This window comes from Gossypium raimondii, chromosome 13 (genome assembly GCF_025698545.1).
Source record: "Gossypium raimondii isolate GPD5lz chromosome 13, ASM2569854v1, whole genome shotgun sequence".
In the NCBI taxonomy this organism is placed as follows: domain Eukaryota; kingdom Viridiplantae; phylum Streptophyta; class Magnoliopsida; order Malvales; family Malvaceae; genus Gossypium; species Gossypium raimondii.
In genome coordinates, this window is record NC_068577.1 from 54,543,332 (window position 1) to 54,564,713 (window position 21,382).

Genomic DNA, 21,382 nt, shown 5'->3' on the forward strand with positions numbered 1-21,382 from the left:
TTATACAAGTTATAAAAATTATATTATAAGCATGTATGAGTGTTTGGGATGATTATAGATGTGACACCTTATACCCGACCTAGTTGTTGGATTAGAATATAAAATGTCACATTTCGTTGCTAAAACAACTCACTTTTTCTTCTTTCTTTTTTTTTTTTGAAAAGGAAACGCAGTGGTAAAATTATTTTATAAAAATTTTGGCAGCATTTCTGCCTATTTTACATAAACCCCCAACAAAATTTTGATTTTCACAAAATATCCACATTCAAATTATCTCCCAAATCAATTCTCAGCACTACGATTTCTCAATACATATCAATAAACTAGATTTCTACACTTTACTATTTTATCAAAACATTAGTTATAAAGTACTAGCTAAGAAAACATAATAAAAATATTTAAATTCAGTTTACGATATAATATTATATATATATATATATATATAAGCCTAGGTACATACCATTTACATCAACTATAAAGTAAGCTTTTCACCAACATTGTTTTAGCTGAACTTCGGTTCTTCGGATGCTGTTGGAACGATCTAACGAATCTAATTACCTGCGCACGGAAAAATAGACAAACCGTACGCTGAGCAAATTTTTCATGCTCAGTGGTGCTAATATCATATAAATCATTACATAAGTATTGAACACAAATTAATTGATAGAAATAAACTAAAACATGATTATAAATATCATTAATAACACCACAATAAAAGAAAATTCTAATATTAATAAAATTTAATATTTTGATATTGACAAATTGAATAAAGAAAATAAGCTTTTTAATTAAATTCAAAATCACAGAATTAGGGTGAGTTTGGATGGACGATTGGGTGCGGTGCGGTACGGTGCGGTGCGTTTAGCTTACTTTTTGTCTCACGCTACAGTATCGTTACAGTATCTAATCTCACCGCCACCACTGTTTTTACACTAACCGCAGGTAAACGCACCGCCCATCCAAACTCACCCTTAATTTAATTTGCACAATATGGAATTTTAAATAAATTCAAGTTTTGTTTTTGCTTTCTTTCAATTTAGACCCCGTACTAAAGTTTAGACTCATAACCAGATACATGAATCAGCCACCCCGAGTTGTTCGGCAATGATGACTATCATAGTAGTCCACGACCCTCTGGGGATTGCGACTACCCACGACCCTCTGGGAATTGGGGCTAACAATAATAACAACTAACCGACTTGGCCTTTTCTCCCTCGACCATCTGGGAATTTAGGAGGTCTAAATTCTCTGGCATAAAGACTCTATGGCATACCAACTATATCTGATTTAGTCTAACTTAGTGAAACGGGGTAAAAATCAAATTTCACAATCCATTTCAATTCTATTTCATATTCAAATCACATATCGCCTAATGTAAAATATGCTTCTAATTTGAAGCATATTAAATATTTTCTTGCTCAATCATCTAAACTCATAATACTCAAATCCAAATCATAACAATGAATTCGCTATTTTAGTCTTATGAAAAACATAGTATTCATCTCAAAACATAATTTTATAAATATTAACTAAATTATTCAAGCTCATCCAAAACTCATAAAAATAAAATAAAATAAAATAAAATAAATATAACTAGTCATATTAAATTAAATATTCTAAAGTTTTATGTAATGAAAATAAGATATTAGCACAAACCGAAGTTTTAATTGCTTTACTCCTTTTTTTCGTCTTTCTCCTTCAAGATGTTCGCTTCGTTTTTAGCTACAATAGGAGCAATTCATTACGAAACAACATCATTTATCCATTCTAAAACTAAAACTAATAAAAACAAACTTAAATATGTATGATTATTCATATTGACAACTTAATTTTTCTAGTCCGAAATTCGCATATCTTTCAACTCGATTATCCGTTTTCAATTCTGTCTTCACCAGAGTACTCATTGTTTTACAAGCTATTATTTAGCACGAATATTATACAAAGTGACCACTGTTCTCTACTTCCCCTTTAACATGGTCAAATATACTGAATAAACTTTTCATCCATTTTTGTTTCTTTTTCACACTTCTAACAAGTTAGAACTCGTTTTCTGATAATTTCCTATCCAAAAATATATCTATTTCGCTTAAATTTTCTAAGCTTCTATCAATATCCTTTAATGATAACTTTTAAAATACTTGATAAAATAAAAATTATTGGTATAAATATGTAAGACAAGCTTCAAAGATTTAAAATCTATAAAAAATTTGAAGAAAACCACACCTTAAACTTAAAATTGAAGGAAAATGATGAACAGGTTTTTCTTTTCTTTTTCCCCAATCTTTCGTGAGAAAGATGAGAAACAACTTATCTTTCTCTCTTTATATATACATATTATAATATTTAATTATTTTAAATAAAATGTTAAATAATAATTATCCAATGAAAATATCATTTAAACTCATCATGAAACTTTTGATTTTTTTTAATAATGATAAAATTTCATTAAGTCTTTTCCATCAAAATAAAATAGGATAATTGCACTTTAGTCTCTATACTTTTTAACTTATTCAATTTAATCCCTAAATTCGATGCGAATTTTTAACTTAACCTCGTACTCCTACTAATAATCCTCTTTGTTTTCATGTCCGATTTATTTTTCTAAAACGATCATAATTTCTTATACTTGCTATTTATTTATAAATTATTTATTCAAAGACTTCTACCATAAATATTCTTCTTCTTTTCTTTTTTAAGTGGAGATGTTACAATAGAATTTTTTTATATTATAAAGTTAAAAAATTTATATTATTTAAATCTTAAAAAATTCTGAAGTTATAAAAAAATATTCATAAAAATAATTTACATATTATAAAAGTATTATAATATATTTATTTATAAAAATTGTGGTCAAGTATGAACATAACTTATCCATATTATATATTATAAAATAATATGCTTATTCATAAAAAATGTTATAGCTTTTTTATCATAACTTATTTGTGAAAAATATTTTTTAAGTTATAGAAAAAATATATTATATATAACGAGCATTATGAAAGTTTTGGACAATTTGTAAAACCTTCTTATAAATATTATGTATTATAAAATTTATATTATTTTGACTTAATTTACATAATATAAAAGGGATTTAACATGGCATAAGCCTTTTTATAAAATAAGTTTTTATAATTAAAGTTATAAATTATTTGGACTCGAACTCAAATATTATAAGGTCAATATTAATTATGCAAATAAAAAAGTTTTCTTGCACCATATGGCGAGGTATGATATCATTTGAGACACAAGTATTATAGACCTCTTTAATTTGAGATATTCGGGATTCAAAATATGATTAGGAAGATGTTTATTGTTTTTAAAAAATATTTATCATAGTAACACCATCACCTTAATATAACATAACAATCAAAATTAGATCGTACTAGCATATTGTATAGTTCATTCATAACTTCAATCATAAGAAAGATTGTTCAAATAGACCATTATAAATTATTTTTTTGTAATTACAATAGAATGTATTTGCTACTCTAATACTTTATTCAATTACTCTGAATTGTCCCATCAGAGCCTTTAAGAATTTTGTGAATCTACAATAATTTTAAGTAATTCGCATTAGAACTTCCATGTACCATTGGATGGAAAATGAGTTAAAAAAATACTTCGATTCGAATTTTGTTAATATCTCAAAGGAGATAAAAGAAAAACACAAGTTAACTAAGTTAAAAATATTTGTGTAGATACTGATTGAGTTTAACTCGAGGTGAATTTAAATGTGTTAAAACGTACTAATTTTATTAAAAAAACAAATACGAGGAGAATATCAATGTTAAAGAAAAACATTTGCCATAGAACTTATTGAAAGCACAAATATTATTTCAACTTACATAGACAGAACCTGAAACCTCCTTCTTAACTTTCACCATCCGGAAACCTGGAAAAACAAGTTTTGGATCGGACAAACGACGACGACCCGTTGTTGTTCTTTCTCGGAGAATCCAAACTTCTTAAAATCAGATGTCTCATCGCAGCGATCAAATCTTCAGTAGGATTTACAGGCGGACTCGACGACTTAAACTGTTCACAGAACTTCATGTGTCGAACCAACGCTTCGTTGATCGTAATAATATCTTCCGGCGACGACGACCTAATCCTCTCATCTTTCACCGCCTCTGAACAAAGCCCACAAAGCCATCGCCCTTCGAATTTTTCACGTACACGAGCAATGTATGCCGGCGTACACTCCTCCGTTAGCCCACAACAATCGCACTCAGCGAACTCAACTTCGATTTGGTTGTTTTTGTTTTTAAAAGGCTCCATTATCTTGGTCACCATTGAAGCTCACCTGCAAAAAAGAAAAGAAAAAACTAAAAAAACTCGACCTTGTTGTAATCAAGCAAATGGGTTTTTGATTTTGATTCAAACCCAGATGAGGAAAGTTGTTTTATCTCTCCTTTTCCCACTCCCTTTCTTGAACGACAGCAACGAACATGTGAAGAAGAAGCGAAGATTTCATATACATTTCAGAGCCGAAATTGGCTCGTACTGTCTATTTCTTTTTCTTGATCGGAGTCTATTTAAAATGGAGAAATAAAAGCAGCTATAGATATTGATTGCATGGATGCAAAGAGATTATATTTTTCCGCGTATTTCTCTCCGGCTAAATGCCTTTGATTGATTTGTTTTCCCTTTAAGAAATGAATGTGAAAATGTTTGTTTATATAAACACAACAAATAAGGAAAGAAAAGAGATAACGCAATGCCTCAATCATTGGCGGCTTGAAGCCACTGTAATTGTTTTCCACGTCACTATTCAATTTTTTATATAGATTTCACAATTCCTCTGAATCTGATTAACTTTTTTTCCAAATATTTTTAAATTATAATTATTTAAATAGATATAATTAGATTTCAACTTTGAAACCTCTAATTTGTTCATTCTGATCACTCCTATTAAAAACTCTAATGGTGATTCGATATGACATTTTTTAACATGTGGACCGAGCATTGGATACCACATGACATAATTTATCATGTCGTAAGTATTGTATGCCATTTGTATATCTAATACTAATTGTTAACCAAAAAAAAAGTTGAAAACCCTCCCATAAATCCAAGCACCGTCTTCATCCTCAAATATTAACTCGGAATTTGAGAAAAAAAACATAACATAATAGAAAGAACGGCTAGATGAACCAACAAATAGCGACATCAGATACGACCTTCATCTACAATAAGCTCTGCAGAAATCATATCAGCTCAAAAGAAGCATTCAAAATTTCTTTTTTCAATTTTACTTGATTTCTCATCCTTTGAAAAAAAATCCATTTTCCCCATCAATTTTTGTTTTGAAAACCCCTCAGAGATTTGCAATTCAACTTTTGAGTTCTCTCCAACAATTTTTTATAAGAGGTTCGGATTCAATTCCTTAAACTCATTTTTTCTTTATGGATTTGGAAATTTTTTATTTTATTTAAATGATGTGGAAAGTTAAAATTTTAGAAATAATTTTAACAGTAATGACTAAAATGAATGCCTAAACGATTTTATAATTGTGATTACGGATTTTGATAATTGGTTTGAATATTTGTAGCTACTCTATTCTAACATTCATTTCAATTTATCTTCCTATATGAATTATTATTTATCAAAATTTATTAAATTAAAATATAAAAATTAATCTCAAAATTTAATATAGTAAAGGAGCAAATCATTAATTTCACAAGTGGGACATTGATATTGGTTGCTATTTTCTATTTGCAATGGTTTGAGCAGTAGGCGATTATAATGCCGAAGTGCGGGTTCTGTTTCTGTTAAAACAGGATCTGCCGTTGCCAGCTGTCAGGACAATTACCGATCTTATGGGTTACCTAAGCTAAACGTGCTCTTTACAGATTTCTCTTCTTTCCACTATCTTATCTTTCCCCACGACCAGATACCAGCGCGTGCCGTCTACTAGTGCTTGGTTCAACATGGCTGCCTAGTTTTCCCCTTCTGCCTTTCTTGTCTAAAAGGTTTGATTGGTCCCGCCTAGGAGCGTACCTTCAGAGCCTCACATGCGCGTCGTTCTTGGTGCATAAGTATTTCTTTTGTCATTACTTTAGTGTAACTAGCACCTCGCATTCTAATTTGTTTACATTAAATAATTATTTAGAATAATATTTTTATTAAATTAATATCCAAAGTTAAAGATACATAAATAAAATAATATTTACTATACTATAAAATTGAAAACTTATTTATTTATTTTAATTTATCGTAATTTTATTCATATTTTATAAAATTAAAAAAGTTAGTCCAAACAATATTATTAAACTTTGACATTAAATTCTTGATATAAAAATTAAAGGTTCAACAATTTATATGGATAAATTTTATAATTTATATGTAATAAATTAATAAAATAAATAATTTAAATATTTAATACATTAATGGTAATTTTTTAATTCTACCATTTATTTTTAAATTATATTTAAAAATTAAAAATATTATTAAAAATTTTCACATAATTACACATTTAGATACATAATTCTCTGCTTACAAACTAAAAAAGAAAAAAAGAAAAAAAAGGTCAAATCGAGTGGCGAAGGGCTGTATTGGAATTGGATGAATTGTTTAATATTTTTGTGGTAGTTAAGCTACTAGCAAAAGCCATTTTCGAACAAAATAAAAATCTCAGAAATAAAAATAAATAAATAAAGAGAACAAAAATCTGAGATAATAATATACTGCTGCAAGCCAAAGCGAAACAAAAACCAAAGCTCAAATCCCTATAAAATTAATTTAAAAAGAAAAAAAATATATCTGAAACTCTATCATCTCATTTCTTTAACTATGAATCCTTTCTATTTATTTCGAAAAGGTATAAATTTCTTCTTAGATCTCTCGATTTTCGTTTTTCTTTCTTCGTTGTGTTTATTTTTGTTTTTTTTTTGTTTTTTTTATGGATTGACTTGAGATCTCTGATAATTAATGACTTGGATAATGCAAGATTTATAGCGTTAATTTATGCTTGATTTTCGTTTCAATTATTTGTTTAGTTAGAACTTCGATTTTGTTTTGTTTTGTTTTTTTTTTTTTGGAAATCTGAGTTTGTTGTTTTTATTATTAAGGATTTTTACTGTAAATGAGTTCGCTGTTTAATTGTTTGCCTGAGGAATTTGTGGCTTTCCTTTTCCAGGTTTTAAATCTTGTTGAAAAGTGTATTCTAGGGTTTTGAACTGTATATTGGCGTGATTTTGGTCTATTTAATGGTTTTGATTTAATGAAAAACTTGTTGCTTAGCTCCTAATCTTGAATTAAGCATATCTTAATGTTGTTTTTACGAAATTGATTAACAGTAGTTGCCATTCAGCTGTTAATTAGGCATAGTATTATCTATAACGTTTGTTTCATTTAAAGCAATGGCTTTGCATGCATGCCTAAGAGTCAGATATGGTTATTAAGACTTCTATTATTTTCCTCATTGCCATTGTTATCATCTGTATTTTCATGGAAATGGTTATTGTAAAATTTTCTTTAAAGAGTGATGTTGAGATTTGGTGGTTTTGGGGTGTCAATCTCATTCTAGATTTGGTTATTGGTATAATATTTGTTAAGGATTGGTATCATGCACGTATTTTGTCTTCGATTTAGGTTTCTTTTGTAAGTTCGACTTATTGATAATGTGATATGATGGATGGTTTTGCAGGTTTTGGTTAGAGTTAGTGGAACTCGAGGGTGTATCCTCTGCTTTAGTTTCTTTTATCTATGCAGAATCTACTTTTTCCTTTTTATACATTTAGTAAAGAATGAGCTTATCTAAGAAAGGGATCCAAATTAGTGACACAAAACTGAATACCCCTAGCAAGGTAACAACTTTGAATCCTAATGCAGCAGAGTTCGTTCCTTTTTCTCTTAGGTCACCATCTTCTTCAGGAAGCACTATTGCGGCTGATGCAACAAGGTTTGCTATTTCTAGAACCTTAGGAAAAGCAGTTCTTGATCGGTCTGAGTCTTCTATTTCAAATAATTCCGATGATGAGGCTCATCAGTTCTGGCGTTGCCAGCTCCCTGATGACATTACTCCAGACTTTAAGGTTATTAACGAGGATGATTCTCAAGGAATTGGACCTGGGAGCCTCTCTTTAGCAGGTTTATCCTTGCATGGTGACAGTGAAGCGTCAAGGTTTCCTGCTTCTGCTGGTGGTGGATATATATTTGATAATCAGCAGCAACTACTGCATCATAATGGTAATGGCAGTAACATCGCTGAAAAATTGAGACATCCTGCTTCATCTTATGGAAAGAATCCTACTGCAGCTAGTTTTCTACCTTTGCAAGCCAAACCTTGGGACAAGCAACTTGTTAATAGTGATCAGCTACTTAGCAATCGGAGGGAGGGACAACCATATAGTGGAAATTCTAGACATAGATTTGTTAATGATTTGTTGGGGGAGCAGACCATTATGGATGGTCCTGAAATGAATCCTGTGGAATTTTTGGCTTCTCAATTCCCCGGACTAGCTGCCGAAAGCCTTGCTGAAGTTTATTTTGCCAATGGTTGTGATTTAAATCTGACTATTGAGATGCTCACACAACATGAGGTGAGTGGAGGTCCTTAACTGTTTTTAGTTGATTTCTAGTGCTTACTTTTTATCCTTTGTTTGAAGATGTAGTGATGTGTCAGTTATTTAGGTCTTGAAGTCTTATATTTTCCATTTCACGATTATTGTTATCAATTGTTGGAGAGTTGCAGCCACTCTAAGAAATGGTTTATGGTCTAGATCAGGATGCGGAAGTTTTAAGTTTTTAATTTTCCTTTATTTATACACACTGGAAATGTTTTTAACACCCCCCCCCTTTACTTATGCTATATTTACGGGATGTTGGTTATCTGTTGTGGATCCCGGGAATGTTAATGGTTTGGATGCAAACCGTGGTTTGACGGAAAAGCTGGCTCCTAATGAAGTTTTGAGGCGACTCAATTCACCACAGCATGTAGCCTCTAGTTCATAATATTATGAGGCCTGGCATGGCGAGTAGTTTTTCTTTATCGGGGTTTCTCTTCGTGGTTTTTGAAGTCATATTCTTCTTAGGTTGTTTTTACATGCTGTGGCTCACAGGTTTCCAGCATCCTCACAAAGTTTTTAGAATTTTTGCCTTGTGTTTTCTCCTTTTAAGATCTTTTAGCATTTCATGGATCATTTTGATTTTTATTGCAGCTTCAAGTTGATGGTGGTTTCAACCAGAACCCGAATTCAAAAACCTTGTTGGCTCCCAATCTAAGTACGCTAGGCTTCCCAGTTACTGTGTCAGATGATCAGAGTGGTGCTACAAAATATGCAGGGGATGATCTTCAACTTAATGTTGATCCTTATCTATCATCTGACAAGGACAACATTCTTATTTTCAAATCCAACTCTTCTCTTCCATCTAGAGGTGCCATAGATTTTGTACCAGGTATCAGGAAAATGGTATCTCAAGATTCTGGAGTATGGAAGTATGATAGAAATGGTTCTGCCAATTCGACTGTTGGGTCTAGTAGAAGTTCTCATGGGTTGGCTAATACCTTCAGTCTTGCACCTGGAAGAGGGGTTTACGCTAATAGGTTGCAGACACGTGTTCATTCAGATCCTGCTTGGCTTGAAACTGGAGATGCAGTCGGTAATATTCTGCGTTACTAAAGTTTCATGTGTTTATACAGCTTTTAATAGGAGCAATCAATGTCTTTGTCCGTATCTATTTGTTTTAATATTATTGAGCTGGCAGCAAATTTATACCCTGAACTGCGGGAAGACGCTCAAGACCATGCACGATCTCGTAACGCATATTTTGACCAGGTATCTCCTTGGAATTTTATTGCATATGTTTAAACTGATACAATAATAGGTTTTACATTTTTGTTGGCAAGCAATGAATAAGGTGCTGCCTATCTTATCCTTTTATTTATTATTCATTTATTTGCTCTCCTTTTGCAACCCTGGGAAATGAGTTTTGCTTCAGCTACTACGACTACCTTTTCTTCTTACAGTTGTCAACCAAGTTATATCAGGCATCAATTAACTTAGCTAGATATGCAAACAAATAGACATAATTAATAGAATATGTACTCCAATAGTGGTTCCCTCCATTCTCTCTTAAGGTAAGCTTCATTGTATTTCATGTTTAGTAATTTAGCTATCCGAATTTCTTAAGTTGGGAAGTCTATAAGTCTAGTGATAGTGGCAACAAATAATCAGTCACAATCATCCATTTCAATATCCTGAATCCCTTGCTTTTCAAAGTTGATGGTACTGTACAGAGCACAAAGTGCTTCGAGTCATCAACCATTAGACAGGTAGACTGCAAATCTCTGAAGTTTGATTGCCATGTCTACTCATGAATGTGAATTTTGCTCTAAATATTCATCTCTCTCTCTCTCTCTCTTCTCTCTTCCCTACTGAACTTAGTCTGCTCAACTTATCCGTATTGTTAACTGATGCTACTTTATTTATATATATATATCGATATAATTAGGCACGTCAAGGATTTCTCACTGGCAATAAGGCTTTAACAAAGGAACTTAGCGTGAAAGGACAACTGCAAAATATGCATATGAAGGCAACTCATGGAAACACTCAAGAATCTTTATTTCGCCAGAGGTTTGTCATTTCTTTCCTGTCGCACTTGGTTCCTCGTGATGGTGGTTAACAGACTTAAACCCGTACTTTTGTTGCTGGTAATGTTATTGCGTCTGAGATCTGTTTATCAGTGATTACTGACATTGAGGTTAAGTGTAATCGTTCCATATCCATCACTTCCACAATACCTTATCTCCTGTCTCTATTTGTTTATGTACATGAGTTTCTGGGTTATGAATCTTGGTAATTGTTTGTTCTTATTGCGGTATCTAAATCAGTGTTATATTATTTTGGTAGTCTTGATACTTTTCGACTGGTTATGAACTAATATAGGAACCAAGTTCCTCCTGAGATTGTTGGAGGGCAGGAACGGATCATAGACCTGCATGGATTGCCTGTTAGTGAAGCCATTCATATGCTGAACTATGAACTATCAGTGCTCAGGAGAACAGCTCGGGCTGCAGATCAGCGCCTTCAGGTTTACATAAGTGTTGGAACTGGCAACCATGCTAGGGGTTCTCGTATTCCAGCAAGACTTCCAGTTGCCATACAACATTATCTCCTTGAAGAAGAGTGCCTTGACTTTACCGAACCACAGCCGGGACTACTTCGAGTTGTGATATATTGAAGACCTGGACTCCACAGCACGAGTTCTAGGAGTTTTTGACACAACAAGAAAAAAAAAAGGAAAAAATCCGTTGAAAAGTAGCCATTTTTGTATCTATACAAGGGAAGGAAATGGAAAAGGAAGCATTTAAAGTCCGAAAAAAAAATCGAAAAAAAAAGGGTTGGTAAAAAAAGAAAAAAAGAACAGAAGTAGCAGAAGTGTATGATTAATGTTTAAAAAGGTTAGATGAGAATAGCAAATGCATTTTGGTAGAGCATCAGGGGAGGGCGAGGCTGAGTCTAGCCGATAACTTGTTTTTCTCCGTTTTGTTAATTTTGTATCTTAAATTTATACTTTGTTAAATTACTTCTTGAATTACATCATGATTGTATGATTCATGAAAATTAAACTATTGTGCTAAATGCTGAAAACTTTTCATTATTACTTTTTAGGTCTATATAGCTGTATAGTATTCAAGTTCAAGCTCAACTCGCCATTCAAAGTTCATCTTGAGCTTGGTTGAGTTTCGGTTTTAAAATTCGAGTTTGATTTAAGATAAAAAATTATATTACTTTTGAGTCTATTTATTTAATCTGCTTCATACGGGATTATAAACTTGGTTATTTGTGTTTGAACTTAAATTCGATTTAAATCCATCATTAGAACACTTAGAATTTAATTTATCCAATAGTTCGAGTTTGGCTTCAATAATAGCAGGTAAAATTACACTAGAGGTCTTTGTATTAAGAATTAGATTATATTGTATTTTTTTTATAAAATGAGTAAATTAGTCCTTATACTTTAGATAAAAAGTAAATTGGTCATTTTATTAAAATTTTATCTATTTCTACTATTAAAAACTAGTTCTCATACATCATTTTGAAGTACATGTGGCACACTATGAGTTCTTGTCGATTATTTTATCAATCATGTTAGTTTTAATAGTACAAATAGATAATTTTTTTACAAAATAATTAATTTACTCTTTAATCTAATATATAAAAATTTAATTATCTATTTTTTCAGTAAAAAACAAAATGCAAAACCTTCGTAGTTTTACGATAATAGTTTAAAATACATCTGTTTCACTCTATGCATAGGGCAGTATAACGTGTCAACTCATAATTGGGGCGTTTATGTGCTTCTCCCGATGGCGGGTAAATCAAACAACTTTCGTCCGAATCTTTTAAACAGCTTCGTCTGAATATGGAAATTTTTTCTTTTTATGGTAGTAAACCTGGAACTTTCTAATACAACAAAAAATAAGTTATTATATTTTTCATAAATTTAAAATTTAATTTTTGTATTTTATTTTCAAAATTTTAATCTCTTTATTTTTAAAATTTTAAAATTCATAAACACTAATAAAATTATTTAATTAAATTCAAAGTTTATTACAAGATTAATTTTTTAATTGAATTACTACTAAATAAAAATGGTGTGAATTTAATGGAATCAATGTCGTTGCATTGCACAGTCTGCTTCGCACCCCCATTTTCTCATTTTTCTCACTGAAATATTCGTTCTTTTAGAACTTCACGTATATGGTAATTTTCATCTTTATCCTTTCTAGTCGTTTTCATTTCAATGATAAAATTTTAATGTTTGTCTTTTTGTATAAATACTCAGCATCCAACATGCATTCTCCCATGGAAGAAGAGCAGTGTTACCCTCTAAAAACAACCTTCAGTGAAACACACTTACACCCATCTCAGATTATGGTTTCAATCAATGACGATCATGCTAAGAACCACCACCCTTCTTCATCTTCAAATCCTGATCACTCTAGCCCTAGAGGGTTTGCCCTTTTCTTCCTCTTTTTCTTTCTTTTTTTCCTTTATTTTTTCAGTTTTTGTTAATTTTTCCTTTTTCTGTGTGTGTTGTAGGCATCAGCTGCAGGTGTATGAAGTTGCAAAGAGAAGAAATATCATAGCAGTGTTAGATACAAAATGATAGCTGTAATGCTTATCAAAGATTTTGTTCAACCTATCAACTCCATTGATAAAAAAAAGTTGATTATTTTCTTGGCCCCCACTGTTCATCTTGTTAATCAGGTTTACTTCTCTTTATTTTTCCTGGAAAGTTTAAAAATTTCTTCTGGTAATGCAAAAAAAAATGATCATTTTAAGTTATATATCTATGTATATATTGTTCATATTGTGTGTTTTGCAGCAATTTGAATATATAAAGTTCCATACAAGTTTGGATGTTGAACAATATTATGGAGATAAAGGGGTTAATGAATGGAACTCAGGGTATTGGGAGAAAGACATAAAGGAGCATGATGTAAGTTCTCTTTTTAAGTTATGCTAATTCACGAAATCTCTTATTTATTTGTTTGCTATGTTAATCCGAATCCGAATCTTTATTTTTCTCGAAATACATATATTTAACAGCCGTATCTAACATATATCCGGACATTAAAATCTTGAAAAGGAAAAAAATTGAACGTACTCATGCCCGACTCTCACATCCAAGTCCGAGTAACATGTTTTTACTTAATTGTTCATATCAATGATTTTATTATGTTCTTGATCTTGTAGGTTCTTGTTATGACACCCCAAATTCTGTTGGATGCCTTGTGGAAAGCATTCTTGAGTTTAGAGATGGTGTCCTTAATGATAATCGACGAGTGCCACCATGCTACCGGTAACCATCCGTATGCGAAAATAATGAAGGTCGGGAATCCGAACCCTGTTTTTGCTAGAACTTGATGACTATTACTTTATTTTTGATATTTTCATCTGTTTGTTTTCTGATTAATAGTGGTGACATTGTTCTGTTCTTATTTCGGGTTAGGAATTCTATCACAAATCGAACAACAAACCGAAGATTTTCGGGATGACGGCATCGCCCTTAGTTAGCAAAGGTAAGTTTTTGTTGTTACTTTTTTCTTTCCATCTTATATTGAATTGATCTTATGCTTTTAAGGGTTTTTGGTAACTCAACTTTGTGTAGGTGCATTATCCAACAATGATTGTGAGGATCAACTTTCAGAACTTGAAAATGTTATGGATTGCATGGTATTCATTATTTCTGTTCCTTTAAAATCTTTTTCGTTAGATTTAATCGGTTTGCTCAAAAAATCGTATGTTAATATGTGTTGCTACAGATATATGCAATTGAAGACATGACAGAGATGGAAACATATGTTCCTACAGCAAAAGAAAGTTGTAGGTTTTTCGATCCAACACGATTTTGTAGTTCGGGTTTGAAAGCAATGATCGAAGCCTCGTGGTTAAAGGTATCTTTTCACTTAATATAAGTGATGCAAATGCAAGTAGGAATATACTTTGTTAATGTGAATGTATCTTGCAAATGTATATAGATAGATGCTTCATTATCAACGTTGCAAGGCTCGATTCAAACTTCTTATACAGACATGGATGATAAGTTTAAGGCCCTCCATAAACGGTCATCCAATGACCATGCTAAGATTCTGCATTGTCTCGACGATCTTGGTCTCATATGTGCTTATGAGGTATGATCATGTTATGCTCTTGTAACACAAACACGGTTTGTTCAGGCTTTACATTGTTTGTTTCGTGTTACTTCTTTCATAGGCTGTTAAAGTCTGTCTTGAGAACATCCCTGATACAAAAGAGGAGTGTGAAGCATATAAAGAAGGTGTATTGCAGTGCAAAAGGTTCCTCAACGAAGTGCTACAGATAATCAGGGAATCCCTTCCCCTGGGTATACTATGCTGTAACTCTTATCCTACTTCATTTGGTTCGCACCGTATTTAGAGAAGTTAACTCATCTCATCTCTTCAGGTGATGAAAATTTTCTGAATTCCGGGTTTGACTACTTAAAGGCGGTAGATTCGGGCTATATATCTCCGAAACTGCATGAACTAATTGAATTTTTCTTATCACTCGGGTAATAGGAAGCCTTAATGGTTAGTTTCTTTGAATATAATAACAATGTTGGCTTAATCTTACTTTTCGAGGTTGCAGAGAACCTAGTCAAGTATTGTGCCTCGTTTTTGTTGAAAGAATTGTTACCGCTAAAGTAATTGAAAGATTTGTGAAGAAAGTAAGTTGTTTATCGTGTTTTGTGGTTTCGTGTTTGACTGGAAGTAATACGTCAGTTGATTCCATGGCACCAAAGATTCAAAAGGAAACTTTGGAGTAATGTCAATCCGGGAAGGTATGTGATCTATATGATAGCTTACTTGTATGCACTGATGATTAGATATTTTATGGTCAATGATTGTGGAGTTTGCTCAGGTGAATCTACTTTTTGCTACCGATGTGGTCGAGGAGGGAATTCATATACCAAACTGCTCATATGTGATACGTTTTGACTTGCCGAAAACAGTGTTGAGTTATGTACAATCTCGAGGAAGAGCTAGGCAGAGTGGTTCCCAATTCATCATGATTCTAGAGAGGTAAAATCGTGTTCGTTGCTATGCATGCACGCATGCAATGCTCGTCCATTATAATTCCGACTCTATTTAGGGTACTACAGCGTAGAATCTAACTGATGCATTGACAGGGGAAATGAGAAACAAAGAGATCAACTATACGATCTAATTCGGAGTGAACATTCAATGACGAATACAGCTATGAATAGAGATCCTGATCTATCTCTTCCGGAAAACCGTACATTGGAAGAAACAAATGTTTCTATCGTGGCTGCTACTGGAGCTTCCATTGAAGAAACTTCCAAAAATCGTTGCGCTTCTAAAGGAAAAGATCCCATTTTCGATTCAGGTGCATGTATATATATAGATAAACTTTCAAAGTCTAAAACTTGTGTTTAACGATAGAATATGGCATGAAATAAGTATTGTTGTCTTGAGTTCAAACCGGAACCATATGGCTCATTACTATGATCGATCTCCGTGTTCGCTTGCTTAAATTCCGTATGTAAAACTGTGTCCAGGTCGCCTTAGTTATTGCTTTTGCTTTTCATAGTAAATTAGCTTCATATTCCTTTCTTTTGTGTGGTTCAAAGGAACTACAAGATGGAAGGAGCTGCACGGAACAACTCAGATTCGTGCATTTTCCGGGAGCTGGGGAGAAAAAGCCGATGCTTCAGTTTTCTTTGCCTATAAAATTGACTTTTCATGCAATGTTGTTAGCGTTGTTTACTCTGGATTTGTTCTTCTAATTGAATCGAAGTTTACTTTGGATTTGTTCTTCTAATTGAATCGAAGCTTACTGATGATGTGGGGAACATCGAAGTAGATCTTTACTTGATCGGAAAGATAGCTAAGGCTCGTGTTTCTTTTTATGGGAAAGTACATTTGGATGCTGTACAGGTATAACCATAGTGTTAACATTGTTCATGTTTTTAACCCCTGATGAAGTACTTACAGTTAATCTTGTTATATGTTTTTAATTTTCTTCACTCTAGATTACCGCAGCAAAGCGTTTTCAGGAAATTTTCTTTAATGGCTTGTTCGGGAGGCTGTTTGTTGGATCATCCAGAACATCGAGGGAACTTTTATTTCATAGTAAAACGAGCTTGTTGTGGCATCCATTTAACATGTATTTGCTTCTGCCCCTAGAGGATAGTTTGAGTAATGAACTGAGAATAAACTGGCCTGGGATAACAGCTTGTACATTAGCTGTAGAGTTTTTAACTGCTGACGGTAACAGAGGTAATCCGTCATTGAACCAAACTGATTCATCCGTGACAGAACACAAGGAGACCAATGTAATCCACTTTGCTAACAGATCTATAGATGTTAACAATATCAGTAACATCGTAGTATTGGCAATTCATACCGGAAGAATCTATTCCACCATTGAATTAGTTCATGATACATCCGCCAAAAGTTCTTTCAATGACATTGTTGATATGAACTCATTGAAGTTCGCGACCTTCTCCGAATACTACAACAGAAAGTAAGTCATTGGTGATTTTAGCAAGTGTTGTTTTATCCACATGGTTTTTACGGTTCCACTGACAACAATAGCTTTGATCAGGTACTGCATCGTGCTGAAACATCCAGGACAACCTTTATTGCTGTTAAAGCAGAGTCATAACCCGCACAACTTGCTGGTTGATTTTAACGATGAAGGTTGGTTCATTTGCTACCTGTAATCTGTCGAAAAATAGTACTAACTTATTATACCTTATGTTCTAATGATTTCTAATATTTTCCCTTTACTAAGCAGATTTTCAGCACAAGCATTACAAGCAAGCTCGGTTAATGAAAAGTCATGGAATACTATCCACATGCCACCCAAGCTTTTGCTCATCCTTGATGTCCCGGTCTATGTTCTAAAAGCCTTTTACTTACTACCATCACTGATGCACCGGCTCGAGTCCTTAATGTTGGCTAGCCAACTTAGGGAAGAGATCGATTTTCGTTCAAGCAACTTCGATATACCGAGCTCAATGGTTTGCTTTATTGCTTTCATAACTTTGATTGTTTTGGAAACAAGTCTTTCCTTTAATAATAATTTGATATCTTTCTATGCTATAGATCCTGGAAGCGTTAACAACGCTTAGATGTTGTGAAAGCTTTTCGATGGAGAGGCTGGAATTTCTCGGTGATTCAGTTCTGAAGTATGCTGTCAGCTACCACCTCTTTCTTAGAGATCCCGAGAAACACGAAGGATAATTATCAATGATACGTTCATTGGCACTGAGAAACTCGACGCTGCATAAGCTGGGAACTGACCGCAAATTACAGGTTCGTATTTTGTTGTATCTGTTTGAACCCTTCTTGCTCATTACCGGGATATCATGGTTTTTAATGCTCATTGTGCGTCTAATATCTCGACATATTGTCGCCTGTACAATATGTTTACTTCCCGTTGCTATTATCGAATATTGGAGTCTATAACTAGGCAATGAAGTATCTGCTAATTGGCTACATTGCTTTGATTTCCTATATAATAGGGTTACATTAGAGACAGTGCTTTCGACCCCCGACGTTGGGTAGCTCCAGGACAACTACGTCTTCGGTCTTTTCCTTGTAACTGCAGGGTGGACTCTCGAGAAGTTCCTTTAGATAAAAAGTTTCAGACTGAAGATCTGGAAATTAAGGTCAGTATATCTTGTGATAGAGGCCACCGATGGATGTGTTCGAAAACCATATCGGATTGTGTTGAAGCTCTCATAGGAGCATACTATGTAAGTGGTGGACTCATTGCTGCTCTTCATATGATGAAATGGCTTGGGATCGATGCCGAACTTGATCCCTCTTTGGTAGCTGAAGCCATTAATCGTGCATCCCTACAATCTTATGTCCCTAATGATGAAATCCAGATTATAGAATCGAAAATTGGATAGAAATTTTCTATGAAGTTTTTCTTACAGGAGGCCTTGACACATGCATCGGCAAACGAGTTTTACTGTTACCAGGTAGTTATGGAACTTCTCTACTTGTCTTTAAATTGTCAAATTGGCCGAATAATATAAATGCAAGTGCATGGTTCGTATGTGAACTCACCTTCTTTTACTTGTTTAAAATTATCTATAGAGGCTTGAATTTCTTGGTGATTCCGTGTTGGACTTGCTGATAACCCGATATCTCTACTGCAATCACACCGATATAGATTCAGGAGAACTGACTGACCTCCGATCGGCTTCAGTTAGTAATGAAACTTTTGCTCAAGTTGCTGTCCGTAATGACCTTCATAAGCATCTTCGACATTGTTCAACTTTACTATTGGACCAAATAAGTGAATATGCACAGTCCCTCCCTGAATCTTGGGACACTACACGATCAGTACCCGGCATAAAAGGTCCAAAGATATGTTCAAGTATCATCTTTTTTATACTAAAGAATTAGAGATAGAGTTTCCATTTTTTATGCAACTTCCATGTCTACCATGTGGCTACTAGAACATTTATCAGCCATTCGAGATTGTACTTTACGGTCTCTACTTTCTTTGCAACAGGCTCTTGGAGACCTTATTGAAAGTATCGTCGCGGCAATCTTGATCGATACAAACCTGAACCTTGACGAAGTTTGGAGAATTGTTGAGCCATTGTTATCTCTGATCGTGACTCCCGATAAGCTCGAGTTGCCTCCACTTTGAGAACTGAATGAATTATGTGACTCTCTCGGGTATTTCATAAGGGAAAAGTGCGTTAATACGGGAGAAATGGTGCATGCCAAGCTTTGGTTACAGCTGGATGATATTTTGTTGGTCGGAGAGGCATTCAATCGAAGCAAAAAGGTAGCAAAAGGAAAAGCAGCTTTATATCTATTGAAGGAACTCGAGGTATGTGCCTATTACGATTTAAAGCTTTCCAAGATACGGAAAATGAGTGAGGGTAGTCATGTTGAGATCAACAATTGATCCATAAGTATTTTTCAGGATAGAGGGATCTCCCGAAAGAGAACGAAACAGGATCATGCCGGTTCGAGTGGAACCACTGATGATGATTTGTTAGAGCCAAAAATGTGCAAGAAGCAGAGGATAGCTGAGATTCCTTCTCCGACTAACGACTCTTCAAGGACAGCATATGGAGCTGAGATTCCTTCTCCGGCTAACGCTTCTTCAAGGACAGCATATGGTTTCAGCTCCGACGCCCTAGGGATGCAACATTAAGTTCAGAATTTGGTATTGAAACCGTATGATTTTCTACTTTTCGTCATCTCGAGGATCTGCATTATGCAATCTACCATCGTGAATTTAGAACATAACGAGTACATTTCTCTCTTTCCGTTTTTATAGTTATTGCAAGGATAAACACAAATAAAGGACGACCGAGGGCCACTCTTTACGAGATTTGTCGGAAACAGTTATGGCCTAGGCCTACATTCGAAACAACAGAAGGAAGATCACGGTATGTCCTTTTCGTTTCTTTATTTTAAGGTTTTGGTTTTTGATTTGCTACAGCTTTCCCTTGCAGTTCTCCTATGGAAATCGGCAAAGGTGCAGACCGAAAAATCGGGTTTAACAGCTTTGTAACGAAGATCACCTTGAATGGACCGAGTTCAGGCATTATTGAATGCAGCGGAGATGTAAGAGCCGACAAAAAGAGCTCTTGTGACTCTGCAGCAATCCTTATGCTTTACAGGCTTAAAGAGCTAGGGAAGCTCATCATCCGCGAATCCTAGTTCCGAGACATCAAGAACGGTGTAGTATCGTCCGGCAGTCATCGACCACTGCCTTACAATAATAAAATAATTTTTTTCAATTTAGACAATCATATTTATTTTTCGACCCGAATTCGACTAACATTAGTTTTCTATCATATTTAGCGGCTTACATTAATTAAGTTTAAATACTTTGTTAGTGAAATATATTAAATGCTTTGATGGCAGCCATTGATGACTGTGATTAAACCTTAACTGCCAACTACAATTAAACATTAACCAGCCAATACATGGACCATTAAAATCTTGAAAGCTACTCTTCTCTAATTGCTGTCAATTTGTCCACTGGTTTTTTTCTGACTTTTTTTTTTAACAATATTGATGATGAGACACGTAATATTCGGACATAGTACCATAGCATGAAAATGAAATTGAAAATTTATCCAATAAGGAGTTTATAGGAATGTGACATTTGTGAGACTATTGAAAAAGATCGTATAGATAAGATATTAAATCTAATTTTGATAGTCATGTTCACGGTGAGCAATGCCCACGGTCACTCTCGCTTAACTTCTTCAATCGCACTTGGTTTCATTATTTTGTATGGCTCCACCATTACATCAACGAGTAGATAAATATCCCTTAGATCTAATTTGATCTAATAATCAGTGTCAGAGATAAAAAAAAAAGTTATTCAGATTTTGGTTCATAAATTAATGAAGTTTAAAGTTGTTTCATAGAAAAAAAAACTAAATTATAGAAAAAAAAAGAGAAGGAGAGCTTTCGATTATCGATTGGTGCAAGCGGTGCAAGCAAAGAATGGCATATAACAACGCTTTTAACAGCCTAGTAACTTAAATAAAAACTTTTCAATAGTTAGTGATCATTTTACAATAATGTTTTGAAGTTGAATGACCAAAATGTAAACTTACTAATACTTAGTGATCTTAAGTATAGTTTGCCCTACAAAATGTGCCTCAATACAATTTTACTAAGAAAATTCTTACACATGTTCTTAACACACATAACATGATGTATTATTAAAGTCTTATCAAAATATCCATTAAGATAGAGGAGGAAGAGGAGTGCAACTCGAATTTGTTCTCCTTGTGACAATATGATGTAAGATCTTTGAGTTTATGTATTTCAATTTTGTATATTAACTTTTCAAATATTGTAGTAACCAATGCTTTAGTAATTATATGA

The 21,382-nt window shown here is 33.5% G+C and overlaps 2 protein-coding genes, 1 long non-coding RNA gene and 1 pseudogene across 3 annotated transcripts; 2 read left to right on the forward strand and 2 right to left on the reverse strand.

Moving 5' to 3' along the window:
- Positions 1 to 315: 315 nt before the first annotated feature.
- LOC128035929 (uncharacterized) lies at positions 316 to 1,722 on the reverse strand. The gene is made up of 2 exons (XR_008192540.1): positions 1,657 to 1,722; positions 316 to 558 (listed from the first exon to the last, which is right to left on the reverse strand). It is a non-coding gene; the product is annotated as an uncharacterized LOC128035929 (long non-coding RNA).
- A 2,012-nt stretch (positions 1,723 to 3,734) lies between these two features.
- LOC105783560 (hypothetical protein) lies at positions 3,735 to 4,669 on the reverse strand. Its single transcript, XM_012609101.2, has one exon. The coding sequence runs from the start codon at positions 4,291 to 4,293 to the stop codon at positions 3,871 to 3,873; it is 423 nt and encodes a 140-aa protein (XP_012464555.1). The 5' UTR covers positions 4,294 to 4,669; the 3' UTR covers positions 3,735 to 3,870.
- A 1,970-nt stretch (positions 4,670 to 6,639) lies between these two features.
- On the forward strand, positions 6,640 to 11,610 carry LOC105782591 (polyadenylate-binding protein-interacting protein 7). Its single transcript, XM_012607424.2, has 6 exons — positions 6,640 to 6,820; positions 7,649 to 8,543; positions 9,162 to 9,603; positions 9,709 to 9,779; positions 10,456 to 10,580; positions 10,893 to 11,610. The coding sequence occupies exons 2-6, from the start codon at positions 7,749 to 7,751 to the stop codon at positions 11,185 to 11,187; spliced, it is 1,728 nt and encodes a 575-aa protein (XP_012462878.1). The 5' UTR covers positions 6,640 to 6,820; positions 7,649 to 7,748; the 3' UTR covers positions 11,188 to 11,610.
- A 1,205-nt stretch (positions 11,611 to 12,815) lies between these two features.
- LOC105781714 (endoribonuclease Dicer homolog 3a-like) lies at positions 12,816 to 20,420 on the forward strand (annotated as a pseudogene).
- The last annotated feature ends 962 nt before the right edge of the window (positions 20,421 to 21,382 follow it).